The 16,312-nt window shown below is 41.7% G+C and overlaps 1 protein-coding gene across 13 annotated transcripts in view; it reads right to left on the reverse strand.

Moving 5' to 3' along the window:
* SYNDIG1 (synapse differentiation inducing 1) overlaps positions 1-16,312 on the reverse strand; it is a 129,386-nt gene that overhangs the window by 56,899 nt on the left and 56,175 nt on the right. For 7 of the 13 annotated variants that reach the window (XM_084887115.1, XM_084887113.1, XM_084887125.1 and 4 more), the window contains one exon: positions 7,148-7,707. In XM_084887115.1, the coding sequence (XP_084743241.1) occupies positions 7,148-7,624 (477 nt within the window). In that variant the 5' untranslated portion in view covers positions 7,625-7,707. Of the gene's footprint in view, positions 1-7,147; positions 7,711-16,312 lie in introns of all 13 variants that reach the window. The other 6 variants (XM_084887120.1, XM_084887116.1, XM_084887121.1 and 3 more) reach the window with 1 other exon arrangement.

Raw genomic sequence — 16,312 nt, forward strand, 5'->3', positions numbered from 1 at the left:
CTAAGGCCTGCAGCCATCCTTATTTATTCCTTACCACACGGTAGAGGTCCTCCTAGAAACAATCCCAGTGGCTGTCACTCCCTTCCCAATACTCAGTGAGGGCCAAGGCATTTGAGTTCACAATTTTGGAATCAGTCGGCCAGGACCAGGAGCAAAGCATAGCATGAAGCCAGACCTCAGCCCTTGCTGCAGCCTCTTTCAAGTATGTAATGCTGGGAGCACGTGCTTTGCAGCCCAGCCCCCTTCTTCCCTGCACTGAGATAGCCCAAAGGAGATTTTCCTCAGAAACACTCAACAGTCATCCTCCTACTCAGTAGCTCGCTGCCCCACCCTTCTGCTGATGAGTGATCTGGTCATTACGCTTCAGGGCAAAACAACCATTTGCATATTACATCTTTATTATATAGGATATGCATAGCCCATGGACACAGACAATAGGGTGCTGAAGGCTTGGGATGGGGACGGGGGTGGGCTGGCGGAGGTCAATGGGAAAAAGGAGGTATATATGTAATACTTTTCACAATAAAGAATTATTGAAAAAATAATCACCCCTCTAAACTAGCACCCTGCATTATCATAGGAAGATGTACTGCACTCTTTATTCTAATTCCTAAAAGCTGGGAATTCAGTTATTCTTTGTTAACCACCTCTCCATTAATCAGGCAAGTAACAACAGGGACACGATTTCCCAACAAATATATGTTTCTAACCGCAGCACATTTGAGGTGGCTTCAGTCATAGCCATATAGATCTATCCTCCTCTGTGTGCCTGAAAATGGGGAAAGCACCACTTGCTTTTGGTGGGTCTGGTCTAAACAGTTGTTCTCCATTTGCTTTTTAGGGGCCATCACAGAGAGTATGCTCAGCTGGCAGTGTCATGTGTCACTTTAAGAGGGGCACTTCTGTGACCCAAACAGCTTCCCCTCTTCCTCTTTTGCAGGTTGGGTTCCCAGGAAATTGCTCAACTAAAAATGAAAAAAAGTTTGAAAATATGGGAGTTAATACATCACTTGGAAGTACTTTTTTTTTTTTTTTTTTTTTTTTGCCTCCTAGTAGTATCTGGTACAATAGTCCCAAAATGAGTTTACATTTCCCGAGGAAGGAGGCATTTTTAGAAGCTACTAATCTGATTAAGAGCTTAAAAATAAAATTTCTACAGATGGGGGGAAAACAAAGTTAACTCAAAGGGAAATAAAATACAATACCAGTGTCTTGCATTTTCCAGAATGAATGCAATCCAGTTCCTATGGCCCATAATACTGAGATTAGGAAGTACAAAATACCAGATAAAAATAGTCTTAGGGATGTAAAGTACATCAGAGGCAATATAGTAAATGATATCATAATAACTATATATGGTGTCAAATGGTTACTAGATTCATTGTGGTAATTACTCCATAAGGAATATAAATATCTACTCACTGTGTTGTACACCTGAAGCTAATATTGTACATTTTTTTATTTATCAAAATTCAACTTTTATTGAATTTATTGGGGTGATATTAGTTAATAAATGTATATAGGGTTCTAGTATAATTCTAAAACCCACCATCTGTATAATGTATTGTGTGTTCACCATTCAAAGTCAAGTTTCTTTCCATCACCATTTACAGTATTTTCTGGCATATAAGACGACCCCCTAATTTTACAGTTAAAACATAGGTTTAGGCCTATATTCGCTGTATAAGACTATCCCCCACTTCTGAGGCAACACCAGTTCTTTTTTTAATAGACTGCCTCTCTAACTCAGCCAATCCAAGCAGGCTTTTTATGCATTCAAATTATACATGTTCTGTACCCGAAGCTACACTGTGTTCTAGTAAAAAGCCTGCTCAGATTGGCCAGAGTCAGAGAGGTGGTCTATTAAAAAAAGAACTGGTGTTGCCTCGGAAGTGGAGGGTAGTCTTATACAGCGAATATAGGCCTAAACCTATGTTTTAACTGTAAAATTAGGGGGTTGTCTTATATGCTGGAAAATACGGTATTCTCCCTTTACCTTCTGCTACATGCCTAAACCCCCTTTCCCTCTTGTAATCATCTTATCACCCTATTGTGATATGAGTTTTTTTTCTTGTTCTCTCAAAGAATGTTCACTGATTAAACTGAAATTGAGGGTATCAGTTTTGATCTATCTATCTATCTATCATATAAAAATATATGCGCATGTAAAAGCACGCTATTATATAGATATGTTTATGTATATTCCCAGCTCAGTCTGCTGAGAGGGCTTAGATACAATGACACCCCCACCTGTCCCAAGTAGCAGTGAGGAGATCTAGTCATCATATTTTGGTTTCTGAATGCAATTTCTCCAACAAAAGGAGCCTGGGCTCTTTGGGGTAGTGGCTGATTTCGGGGCTGGGGCTGGCAGCAGAGAAGATACATTTGGAGCAGATTGCCGCAGCAGGAAGTGATGATCACAGCTGATTAAAAAATGATGAGCTACTGCAAAAGGCACAGAAGCCAACTTGAAGGGGCCTTTCCTTTCTAGTAAAATAAAGTGAACAACAGAATAAATATGCAATACACAATGTAATAAATGTGACAGCAAGCCACTGAATAAAATAAGGATCAATAGCCAGCCTGAAACAAAGTAATAAACAGATAACACAATAAATATGGGGAGGAATAACTCTTCCTTATAATGGAATGCCAACTAATACATTTATAAGGAACTATAGAGTTAGACATTTGTTGAAGAATGGTAAAAACAGTAGGTGAGCGGTTAATGGAACACATGATGTGTTCTCCCAACAAGTGCCTTCCTAAAAAATACTTATTAATTGAAAAGAAACACCATCACTTGGCCAGTGAGAAACTTCAACAAGTGATAAAATTACCACCATGAGGAATGGGGCACATTGACACCAAGGGCCTCCTGAAGGTACTGGCAAGGGCATTGCCCCACCTGCGTGTTAGTCCCGCCAAAAATGCAGTCACCTGAATCCAATCAAAGGAATCATCAGACAAAACTGAACTGAGAGCTGTCTGTTCATCTCCCCTGCCCTTGGCCTACTGGGCCTATTTCAAGGATATGGATATGAAACATATGGGTAGAACAGTGACAAAAGAATGATGGAGACATTCAGGAACTTCATTTACATTTTCTATTCCAAACTTTTTGCTGCTGGTGGATATTGTATATTGAAGCTGATTTTCCCAAAACTCATAGCAAAACTAAAAATCCTTTGTTGGCCAACTTGGCCACTTAGGGCACTGGAAACATCTATGTACAAGAGGGGTCTGTGGATGCATGTTTTTTGGCTAACGCCTTCACCTTCATAAGTAACACACAGACATAGACAACAGTGTGGTGATAGCCAGAGGGAAAGGGCTGGGGGGCTAGGTGGAGGTGGACAAAAGTGGGGGGAGTGGGGATGGAGAGAGACTTTGCTTGGGGTGATAGGCACATGATGCAGTGTGCAGATAACGTTTTATTGAGTTGTACATTTGAAACCTGTATGGTTTTGTGAACCAATGTCAACCCAATAAATTCAATTTTTTTTTTTTTTTAAAAGGAAGAGGCCTGACTTCTTCCTTCTCATCATCTCCAAATAATGGCCTAAAATATTCAGTTTAATGTTGTCCTGATTCTCTCTTTCACCATCCCTGACAATAGGCCCCCAATAGGCTCTGTGCCTCCAGTGTAACTAGCCCCATACTTCCTCCTGTCTCACCTCCATCTCCCCTACACTCTTGTTCCACTCTATAGCCAGAACAGCTTCCAAAACTATGGATCTGACCATGACCCTGCTGCCTGAAACTCCTCGGTGCTTTCCTGCTCCCAGCAGCCGTCAGGGTCCAGCAGCCTGGCCTGCGTGGTGCAGCACAAAGCACTCTGAACAGGCCTGGGCTATAGATAGGCCTGGGCTCCCGTCCACACCCACCTCTCCATAGGGCTCTTTATTGACACTATTACGTGTCCATCCTTCCTGGCTGGTAGTTACCCACCTAAAATCCAGCCTCCCTTAGAGGGCTGGTAAGGCCCTCAGTGATGAGATCTTACTTCTTTTAGGTCCTGTCTCTAAGATCTCACCGTGATCCATAGGTTTTTTCAAATCTAACTTGTTAGCGTTCCCTGTAGATCTAGGTTGGATGCCTCTAGGCTTTATCTGCTCATGTGTCTCCTTGGACTGAAATTCTGCCCCCACCTGCCCACAGCCCTTCTTGGCCGACAGTCTGGTTCTCCTCCTCAAGATGCAGTGCAGGAGCCCCATCCCCTCCCTTAGATGCTCTCAGGGCAGACTGGGAAGTCTATTATTACAACTCTCTGTTATGATGAAATTGCATTTTTGTATCTGCTTCTCAATGTAGGAAAGTAGCATTTCTACTTTTGCTTTCAGCAAAAAACCTCAGACCTGAACAGAGTGGACACTTAACAGAAGGTTTCGAATGGAAATCAAAGCCCTCTCCCAACTTTCTCAAAACTCTAGCATTGCCAGAGCTCACACCCTTCTCTTCCCCTTAACAGGTGTCTCTTCCCCTTAACAGGTCTCCCACTAGAACAACTTCTCTCCACAGACTGCCCGTTGGTTTTCAGCTCTATGCATAGGGATTGCTACATCACTTTTTATTTTTCCATTTCTTAATTAGGCTCTGGGTCCTTCCATACTGTCCCAGAAGGTAAGATTTCATTCTTTTTTTTTTTTTAAAGGCTGAGTAGCAATCCATTGTGTAACTATACCACAGCGTTTTTATCCACTCATCTACTGATGGGCACTTGGGCTGCTTCCAAACTTGACTATTGAAAATAACACTGCAATGAACATGGGGTACATGTAGTCTTTTGAATTAGGGTTTTGGGTTTTTGGGATATATTCCCATAAGTGAAATTGCTAAGTCATAAGGCAGTTCCATTTCTGGTTTTTTAGGTCTCTCCATATTGTTTTCCATAGTGGCTGCACCAATCTGCATTCTCATCAATAGTGCATGAGAGTTCTCCTTCCCCACATCCTCAGCAGCATTTGTTGTTTGTTAATTTATTGATGATAGCCATACTGACAAGCTTGAGGTGATACCTCATTATGTGTGTTGTTTTTTAAATTCTTATCCGAGGTTATCTTTCCATTGATTTTTAGAGAGAATGAAGGAGCGGGGGGGAGGGGAAGAGAGAGAGAGAGCAAGAAACATCAATGTGAGAGAGACCCATCAATTGGTTGCCTTCTGCACACGCTCTAACCATAGCTGAGGATGGAGCCTGCAACTGAGGTATGTTCCCTTGACCAGGAATCAAACCTGTGACCCTTCAGCTCACAGTCCAACACTCTAATCACTGAGCAAAACCAGCCAGGGCTCATTGTGGTTTTAATTTGCATTTCTCTGATAATTAGTGTCCTTGAACATTTTATCTATAGGCCATTTGTGTGTCCTTTTTGGAGAAGTGTCTATTCTGATCCTTTGCCCATTTTTAAATTAGATTGTTTGTTTTCCTGGTGTTGAGTTGTGTAAGTTCTTTATATATTTTGGAAATTAGTGCATCATTGGCAATATGTTCTCCCATACAATTTGTTTCCCTTTCATCTTGTTGATGATTTCCTTTGCAATCCAAAAACTTTTTATTTTGATGTAGTCCCATCTAATTTTTTCTTTTGTTTCCCTTGCCGGAGGTCATATATCAGGAAAAAAAATATTGCTGAGAAATATCCAAGATTTTTTTCATTTATATGTGGAGTCTAATGTACAAAATAAACTAACAAAGTAAAGATAGACTTGTGGATGCAGAGAACAGTACGGTGATTGCCAGAGGGAAAGGGCAGTGGGGGGAGGTAGAGGAAAGTAAAGGGGGTGTAAATAGTGATGGAAGGAGACTTGACTTGGGGGGGAAACACACAATACAATAAACAGATGATGTATTATAGAACTGTGTACCTGAAGCCTGTATGATTTTTTAACCAATGTTACCGTAATAAATGCCATTAAAAAAGAACATCTCTCTCCAGCTGCTTCTTTCACCTCCAATCCTGACAATTCTGGTCTTGTTGAGCCATCAATTCCTCATTATTCATTGGCCTTCTACCTAGTCCGGGGCCCCATGCATGTGGGTCTGATTCTGCTCCAAACCTCCTCCTTCACGCTCTCTCCTGCCTCCGCCAGAAAACCTGGCTCTTCTTTCTATGCCACTCACGTCCTAGAGGAATATCCTCTATCTTCAAGCCAGTAAAATTACTTCCTTAGGCTTGGGTTTCTGCCTCTTACTTGCCAAATGTATGGCTTTTGTTAAGATGTGTGGACAAAAGAGCCTCCCATTTGGGGTGCTTCATCGAAGGAGAAGGGACGAGACACACTGGAGGCTGTTGTGCATCTTACACCAAGTCTATGTGCATGCTTCTAAGAATGGAATCCAACCACCCTTACCTGCTCTCCAGTCTAATGAAGAAGTGACTCTTGGGATAATTTAATTTCCCTTCTCTTAAGACTATCAATTCTACGACTTCTTCCAGCAGGTTTTAGCTCTACCAGTGATCCTTTTGGTACAGTGGTCAGCAAACTCACTAGTCAACAGAGCCAAATATCAGTACAATGATTGAAATTTCTTTTGAGAGTCAAATTTTCTAAACTTAAACTTCTTCTAGTGCCACTTCTTCAAAATAGACTTGCCCAGGCCGTGGTATTTTATGGAAGAGCCACACTCAAGGGGCCAAAGAGCCACATGTGGCTCACTAGCCGCAGTTTGCCGACCACAGCTTTAGTAGAAACTTTGACCTGCCAAATTAAGGAAAACACGCACGAGGGGCAATAAAAATACATCCCAAAAATACACACATGCATTTCTAGCCTTTTGCTGCCTAGCACTACATGTCCCTCTCACCTCGTTCACGTTGCCAATAACCCCTCTTTCCGGTGGGTGGGGTATTAGTGGGAGTCCTCAAGTGACCCTCTGGGGCTGCCAACCTTTGAATCCACCTGTAGCCCCAATCGCCACAGCTATTACCTTAGGGCACTTCTGATGAGAATTCCTGCTGAAGCCCTCGGGTCTTGGTCATTTAATCTATCTCCATTCCTCCCATCTTTCGCAAATCCTGAAGAGTTTAAGGGGCACCCAAAATGTTTCAGTTTCTCTGCAATTTATCACACTAGTTCCATTCCCTAATTTTTGCCAGGCACTCGTGGATTCCCACCAAATCACCAGATCCCATTCCCATCTGACCTCCAGATCCTGAAATTCCTCTTCCTCCTCCACATCATAGGAGAGGGTGTGGATTTTGATGTCATCAGCTGAGAGGTCAATGAACTTCCCGTCGGGGTACTCCAGGCTCTCTTTGGTGGGTGACCGGTCCTCAATGAAGGTGGTCTCGCAGCAGTCGGCAGCCACACCATCCCCCCAGGAGCGCAGCATGCCCTCGGAGTAGAGGATGATGTTGGGATGGTAGTGGGACTCCACTGACTGCTGCAGGGTGTTGGGGTCCAGCAGCTGCTGGACCGGCTCACTCCTGCCGCTGTCCAGGGTGGCTGCTGCTGCACTGCCCAGCAGCCGGCAGTTCTGGTACTGGGGTGCAGGGTAAACAGACACCAGGCCATCTCTGCTCTCAGCCATGAAGTTTCTGGTATTAATTAAGCCATTCCTCTTGCCAGCATCGTTGATCTTACTGTGCATCAGATTCTTCTGTTCAATCATGCCATCCATGGTGCTCTGCCTGCCCAGCTGGGTGTCGGGCTGTGGCTGCAGGGTTGGGCTTCAGGGTCACACTTGCCTCATGGAACCCATGTCTGCTGGAGGAGAAGAAAACAGAGATGAGACAAGGAAATCACACATGATAAAAAGCTAATCACCCAGACCCTTGTTCTCTCAGGTATACTGGTCAGCCAGTACGCACCATAGCGAGGAGAGAGATGAGAGTCCAGCCCTACCAAATCTGCCAGTTTTATTGCTTTAAGATTGTTTTAGTTGATTTATTTTTATTTTTTATTTTTTTAGAGAGAGAGAAAGGGAGAGGGAGAGAAAAACATTGACGTGAGAGCGAAGCATCAATTAGCAGCCTCCTGCATGCCTGGAGCTGCCTCCTGCACACCTACTAGGGATTGAGCCCAGAACCCAGGCATGTGTCCAGACTGAGAATCGAACTGGAAACTTTTCAGTCCACTGGACAAGGCCCAACCAACTGAGCTACACGGGCCAGGGCACCTAATCCACCAATTTAAAAAAGGCTTTATCAGAGCAGCCGGCCAGAGTAAAGCAGAAACTGATTATCTGCATCTCTATAAAGTCTGTTTCCAAAAAGGACTCTGCAGAAATTGGAATCACTGCATCTCTAGAGAAACCTGTGATGGACAGCATGCATCCTGAGTCTCATAGGTAAGCTCAAGCACATTAGCATCAGACCGGTCCTCAGGGAGAACAAGCTGTAAATCTGTAATAGAGCTAGAGTTTCCACATCCATGGCTACCCATTCCAGCAAAAAACACACACCCAAAGAAGAAAGGGTTTAGAATAACACCCCACACAGATTTAGAAAATAAATGACGAGACCATGCCATTGTACAAAATTCCCGAATGGAGGAAATACATATATATTCTGAGGTAGGTATTAGAATTAGCTCAACACACATGCCTACTGGCCTTCCAGCATAGTCCTGGGAATCAGCCTAGAAATTTCTTTGCCTTAATGGTGCTCAACTGAGAGAAATATCTACATATTAGGGACATAATTAAGAAGTCCTCCAAATTGTTTCTCCTTAGATTGTGTTTCTTCCTAGGGTTTCAATTAAAAAAAAAAAAATAGACAAGCTTGAGATTTTCAGAGCTAATGAATGAATTTCCTCAGGTTTTTCATCTTTGCAAGTTATCTACTGTTCAGTAAAATATTCTGTCTTGGGGGCTTAGGGTGCTAGAGCTTTCTATGATTCAAGCACTTTCTTACATTATAACTGTTTTACTTTGTGGTAGTTTTTGGAATTTACAATTTCTGGCTGACTAAAGGAGAAGAGATAGAGAGGACACCTTGGTGACTAACTGGAAAATAATATTTTAATAGAGTTGACAAATGACTAGTCAAACTACAGTATATGAGCTGAGAGATTGGTCCGATTATTAAGGTTACACTGTGTCAAACTTAAGAGAGGTCAGAAACATACTTCCACCTCTGCTTACACAGCACAGAGTAGTTTGCTCAAATTTAAATATTCAATATTTAAACAAGATTTCGTGACCATCTGCAACAAGCAAGGCACACCATGTGTTTGAGCATCACCTCTGTGCTTGATCATCTTCCAAGCTAGCATCATGTGCTTTATTGAGGTATTCCTGGTCCAAACACTACACTTCTTTACTCTTCCTCCTTCTTTAGAGAAGCCACAGGATTGATCTCAATGCCAGGCCCCTCATCTGGTTTGTGATCTGCAGGATGTACTATCAAGACTAGAATAATTTTCTTGAAGTCAGTTCATTCTCAGACTTAGCTCCTTCCTCCCAGATCCACTGTAAGCATCTTACAAAAGACACTTGGTTCAAATCTCACCTCCTCAATGAAACCACATGCTCTTGATCAGCCTGAGCAGTGGTCAGTAAACTGCAGTTCACGAGCCACATGCGGCTCTGTTTGCCGCTCTGTTGACTAATGAGTTTGCTGACCACTGAGTCAGAGTAACCTCTTCCTTTTCTGATATGTTCACAGCAGCTGTGCTATGCTTCTCTTATAGTTCCTGTAGCATCCTTCTCTGCCCACATGGCATCTACTAATGTCAGCATTCTCCTGCAGCCCCCGTTCCTGCCCAAGAGCTCCGCAAACCAGAGAACCAGTGTTACCTTTTCCCTTTCTAGTGCCTGTTAAGTGTGTTGAAATAAACAGTATCGTCTTATGTGATACCCAAATCCCTACTTAGTGATCTTTTTGCACTGCACAAGCCCCAGATGTGAAAGGCAGGCACAGCTTAGGTCTCCCTATAGTTGGCTACTCAAAGTGCCCAGTGAGAACTGGCAGCATCAGCAACCCCTGGAAGCCTGATAGGAATGTAGGATCCTGAACACCACCTGGCACCATTGAACCAGGACCTGCATTTTACCATGAGAACAGATGATTTGTCTTCACATTAAAGTCAAAGGGCACCATGCTAGGGTGGAGAGAGCAAGTTTGGCCTGTTGGAGAGTTGGCTCAAATTTACAATAGATTATTTACTATATTTTTGAGGTATTAAATAAACATATCAAACAATTGCATTCTCAAATAAGTATTTTCTTCTTGAAGTTTTGCAACTTTGAGTATTATAAATTATGATTACATCTGAAGGAAAGGGCTGGAATTAGTGGGATTTTATTCTTGTCCCTGTATCATGCTTCAGTATCTCTTTTAGCACACACCGGCTTGTCCTATTTAGAGTTCAACTTCATGATTCTTCTGAACCCAATTCTTCTACGTTTCCTTCTATGCACTCCTTCCTCATAAGCCTTTCTTCAAGCACCAGCTTAGCAGTTCAGAGATACAGTGGAGAGAGAATACCCCCAACGATGCCACTGGCTGGGTGATCTACCAGCCCCCTCACTATTGCCCTCTGGGGCCGTATCCAGCAACTGTGTTGTTCTTCTAAGGCTCTTCACAACAGCTATCTAATCCCATATGATTGGTTATACTGTATGACAAATAACACGTTGTTTATTTTGTATGTTTCCCCTTAGCCCTTGATACTCAGAACCAGTGGCTGCGATGAGAAAAACCTCTCACTTGATCCTTTATTTCTGCTGGAAGAGCTTCTGCTGTGTCTAGGATGCTGCCTTCTGTTGACAAAACTCTTTCTAGGCTGCAATCACAGCTAAGCTCCTGATTCCATCCTCTGGGTGCGGCTTTGGCGACTGTTTGTGTGAGGCTGGCAGAGGAAGCTGACTGAGTGCCTCACCAGCCAATCACACTCCACCTGATGCGTTCCCCAAGGCTGGCAGTGGGGTGAGGAGAGCGGTGGAAAGGGGCCTCCTTGTCCTTGAATGTGATTCCCCATTACTTCTTCTTTTGTTCTTGCTCTGTACCACTGCTCAAGGAACCCTCTTGTCTACAAGTTTGGGTGAAAATCAGATAGGTACCTTGCAATAATAAGCTATTGATGAGTACATATTTATATAGACTCTATCAGAAACTATGAATGGGAGGGGGAAAAAGGACAGAAAGTAGGTATGCAACATCTGCACACATTTTATATTGTGTATAAACACGTTTTTCTTTACTTTGAGACTGTCAATATATTGGGTCGGCAACTAAGTAATTGCGGGTTTTACACATATATGGCTTCAGTTGAATTTTTAGGTTTGCAGACGTAGTACAAATGTAAAACACATTTTGTTATTTGATAGTTGGCTATTCAGCTGTTAATCAGTAAAAAAAAGTTTTTTGATCTGTTTTGTAGTTTTCGTTTAGAGTTCGTTAAAAAATGGAAAATCAAAAGGAACATTTTCGTCATATTTTGCTTTTTTATTTCCTCAAAGGGAAAAACGCATCGCAAGCTCATAAAAAGTTATGTGCTGTTTATGGTGACGAAGCCTTAAAAGAACGGCAGTGTCAAAATTGGTTTGCCAAATTTCGTTCTGGTGATTTTTCACTCAAAGATGAAAAACGCTCTGGTCGTCCAGTTGAAGTTGATGACGCCCTAATCAAAGCAATAATCAATTCGGACTGTCACAGTACAACACGTGAGATTGCAGAGAAGCTTCATGTATCACATACATGCATTGAAAATCACTTAAAACAACTTGGCTATGTTCAAAAACTCGATACATGGGTTCCTCACGAACTGAAAGAATCACAGTTAACGCAACGCATTAGCAGCTGCGATTTGCTAAAGAAACGTAATGAAAATGATCCATTTTTAAAACGACTGATAACTGGCGATGAAAAATGGGTTGTTTACAACAATATCAAGTGGAAAAGATCGTGGAGCAGGCCAGGTGAACCAACTCAAACAACATCAAAAGCTGATATTCATCAAAAGAAGGTTTTGTTATCAGTTTGGTGGGATTACAAAGGAATTGTCTACTTTGAACTCTTACCACCCAACCGAACGATCAATTCTGATGTCTACATTGAACAACTAATGAAATTAAACAATGCAGTTGAAGAAAAGCGGCCCGAATTGACAAATCGAAAAGGTGTTGTATTCCATCATGACAATGCAAGGCCACACACAACTTTGGTCACTCGGCAAAAATTAATGGAGCTTGGTTGGGATGTTTTGCCACATCCACCATATAGTCCTGACCTTGCACCATCTGATTACTTTTTGTTTCGATCTTTACAAAACTCCTTGAATGGTAAAAATTTCAATAATGATGATGATGTCAAATCGTACCTGATTCAGTTTTTTGCTAATAAAAACCAGAAGTTTTTTGAACGTGGGATTATGATGCTGCCTGAAAGATGGCAAAAGGTCATTGATCAAAATGGGCAATACATTACAGAATAAAGTTATTTAGTTCCATGAAAAAATTGTCTTTGATTTTCTTTAAAAAATCCGCAATTACTTAGCTGCCGACCCAATATATACGACACTACACTGAGAGTCAGGAAACCAGGGATTTAGCCTTAATTTTGCTACTACATGTCTGTAAGATCTTGGGAGAGTTGTTTATGAAAATGAAATTAATTTTTTAAAAATATGTTTCTATTGATTTCAAGGAAGAAGGAAGAGGGAGAGAGAGAAACATGAATGATGAGAGAGAATCATTGATTGGCTGCCTCCTGCAGGCCCCACACTGGGTGAAAATGGAATTATTAATAAAGCCACTGAGCAAGAGCTTTAAGGTCTTTGCAGCTCTGTGATTGGTAGGTCTTAGGCATAGTCTTAAGGTTTTATGAAATTAAGATATCGCTTTCACTACAGCGTGGTGAAAATCTCACATTGTTCACAATAGGTTAGGTTTCAATTCAATAAAAAGGTTATTTATCAATAACTTATTAATTTGAGCATTATGCTAGGTGCTTCCTGGAAATAATAAGGCGAGTTCCTAATATTAAAAGTTGAATCAATAGATAAAAGCAACATTAAACCACTGTAATAGTAGTCAAACATGAATGTATAACAAAGACATGCCAACATGAAACTGAAATCTAGTATTTCAAAATGAGCTAAAAGAAATTGAAAAAAAAATGTAATGGGAGGCAACAACATAAATCAGAATCGGGAAAGAATCAGAAGCAATGTAATTTGTGAACAGAATTCAGGAATTAGAAATAAAAGAGAAAGTAATTTCAGAAATCAATGCTAGACCAGGAAGGACAGAAGAGTGAAAAAAATACAGTGGATCATACCTTAAAATAGGTAGGACATGGAAAATAGAAAGCTGTCTTAAATTTTTAAAAATGAATACTTCAGTTCATTTGAAATCCTAGAGTAGACAAAAGTGTTGTGATGTGAAAGCCATAAAAATACTGACTCAGGTGAGAAGGACTATTTCGTGGGAAGAGCAAGAGGGAACTTCCCATAATGCAGATACTTTTTATCTAGGAGAACAGAGATTATGTAGACATATGCATTTATCAAAACTAATGAAATTCTAACACTAAATATGTATGCATTTAGAATGCTAAAATATATTTTTTTAAAGTGATAAATATAGAATAAACACAAAGAAAGCACAATATGCACATAAAAGGAGAACTTGGAGAATTAAGTAACTAATGGATAAGAATAAGTACTAAAACTATGATTTCTAGCTTCCTGGATATTCATGGTGAAAGGGTACAATAAAAAACTGACTCAGTATTAACAACCAAAATATCAATTATAGTACATCACTAAACTTTAAAGAAAAACAAACATAAAAACAAAAACAAAAACCCACTTTGGTTATTTTGGGTTGTGGCAGGGGTATGGGAGGCACAAAAAACCTGTATATCTAAAAAAGGGTATAAAAATCAGATTATCTTCCGACTTGTCAACAGAAAAAGCTTTATAACAAGCCAATAAAATAAAGTACTGAAGATACCCAAGGCATTAAAATGTGAATCAAGGTTTTATATCTAGTCAAAATGAACTTCAAGTTTAAGGGCTTATATGTAAGCTGATATGAAAGAACTAAAAGAAAGATATGATATGATATCTGGATTTGTTTAAAAAATAATCTGGATAAGGAGGAGGAGTGGGTAGGTAACAGAGAAAATAAGACTGGCCATGGGTTAATCACATGAGATAATCATTCAAGTTGGTACCTTGGGTCTATTATGTAATTCTCTTTATTTTCATGTCTGCTTACAATTTTCTATAATAACGTACTTTTTTCAAACCAATGGGTGCAGATGTGTAAGAAAAATCTTCCAGGCAGAGGGAACATCGTGAAACAAAAGCAAAGAGGCAGGGACCTGTGCAAGTTGCATGTAGTGAAATTCTAGTGCCAGGAAGCTGGGAGATAAAGTTGACGGAGCTTGGGAGAAGCCTTACTTAGAAGGTCTTGGATGCCAATTACAGATACAACATTTACTTTAGGAAATGATGGGATGTTGAAGAAAGGCGCCTGAGTGGAATGTGATACTCACAGATGGGGTTTTGGACAGTGTGGGGAATGCGTGTGAGAAAGCACAGTACACATTAGTGGTACAGCGCAATGAGGCACAGTGTACTCCTCTAATGCTCCGCTGGGTGACCTGCAGGAACCTTTAGGGTGACATGAACTAACAAAGCACTAGTTCTGATTCCTTTGTTTTATATATTTCATCTCTGACAAATGAATCATAAAGAGACAACCTGAGTAGCCACATCAATGGCTGGAAGAGTACACAACCAGCATCCCCAATGCTCTCGACACCAGATAACAGAGGCCTACCCGGAGGACAATGATGCCTGGACACCCAACTGGAAAGCACTGCCTCCACAGTGAGTGCTTCCCCTTTAACTGACGGGGTCCTGCAGGGGCAGGCAGGAGGGCAGGAGGTGATGAGCTCAGGTGCACTGCCTGTCCCTCTCACTCAGTCATCTCACGTACGACCACTCTTCCAGGCTGTGCGTGGCTCTCACTTCCCCCAGGGGTCTTCAAACTACGGCCCGCGGGCCACATGCAGCCCCCAGGGGAGTCTGATCCTGCCCGCCAGGTTTTTTGGGCAGTGAGCGCAGCCGAGGTGTTACAGTAGGAATTAGTAGTTCATATAGTCCGGCCCTCCAGCTCTCTGAGGGACCGTGATCTGGCCCCCACTTTAAAAAGTTTGAGGACCCCTGCGAGTAGACTGTGTTCTGTTTGGATCACCTGGGCGAGGATGTGTGTGTGAATATAGGCTGGGTTTCTAACACTGAGGTGGCTATGTGGACTGAGGCCATCTCCAAAATGCTGAGGAAGAACTCCTGGCCAGGTGCAAAGTACTCCCTGCACAGCCCCCGTGGCCTGGGCACACTGGGCTGGATCCTCTGAGTTAGGGCCGCTGGTGCCTTGCTAGCTTGGGACTCTCCAGTCTCACAAGTTGAGCACTAACAGCAATCTATTCACAGAGAGCCGGAGGCTCTCTGACTTGGAGGCAGAGCAGGGGGCTCGTCCAGAAGGAGGTGAAGGAACAACAGCTGACCCTGACCCTCTGGTAAAAAAAGAAATGAGGATTTACTTGAATCTGCTTGTGAATAATTCATGGGGAAAATAATTATAAACAGCTTCCAAGGTCGAGAAGCCATCCAAGAAGAGAAAAACAACCAAAATAGGTAACAATGAAGAGTAGAGTGGCGATGATAGGGTAGTGGGGAGCAGGCCTGAGAACAGGGTTCTTGGACCCCCCACCATTTTTGTTGTGTTTAGGTTGGATTTTGAGTCTTGTTGCTTTTGATGTCATTAAACCTAATTTAGAAACCACTCTCCAAAAGGAAAAGAAATCGCTTTCCAAACAGCTCATCCCTTCATTCCTGCTCTACCAGGAATCATACTTTACGAGTATGACAGAATTAAACATGGACCTATCCACGTAGAAATTAGGGTTATATATTACAAGCTGCGTTTTTCTCAGACTTCTCTCTAATATTTAATAGATGCTTTGCTCTGAGAAAATAAACTAGAAAAAGCTAAAAAGAGTTTTGGGAACCAGTGTTGAAGTGTAATAATTTCCAGACAAAGGCACAAACCAAGTGAAGACAAATGGAAGTATTAAAACTTTTTCAGATTAGTTGCCCTTTTTTTTTTTATTCTGAGCCCGTGAACCATTTAGGTTTTACAAAACTCTCTTCTGCTTCCCCCGAATCGCTCATTCCTCATTCCCCCACACCTCGTCCACTGGAAGACTTAAAGGTCTGCACTGTTGGGCTTAAGATTTGTTTGTGTGTGAAGTGGAAACACTTTTTACAAAGTGGTACCTAATATCTGTACCTGTGTGTCTGATTAAAAACTTTATTTGCCAAGTTTTATGCAGAAACAGTCACATTTAAC

The sequence above is a fragment of the Pipistrellus hanaki genome, assembly GCF_964339955.1.
Source record: "Pipistrellus hanaki genome assembly, chromosome: 6".
Taxonomy (NCBI): domain Eukaryota; kingdom Metazoa; phylum Chordata; class Mammalia; order Chiroptera; family Vespertilionidae; genus Pipistrellus; species Pipistrellus hanaki.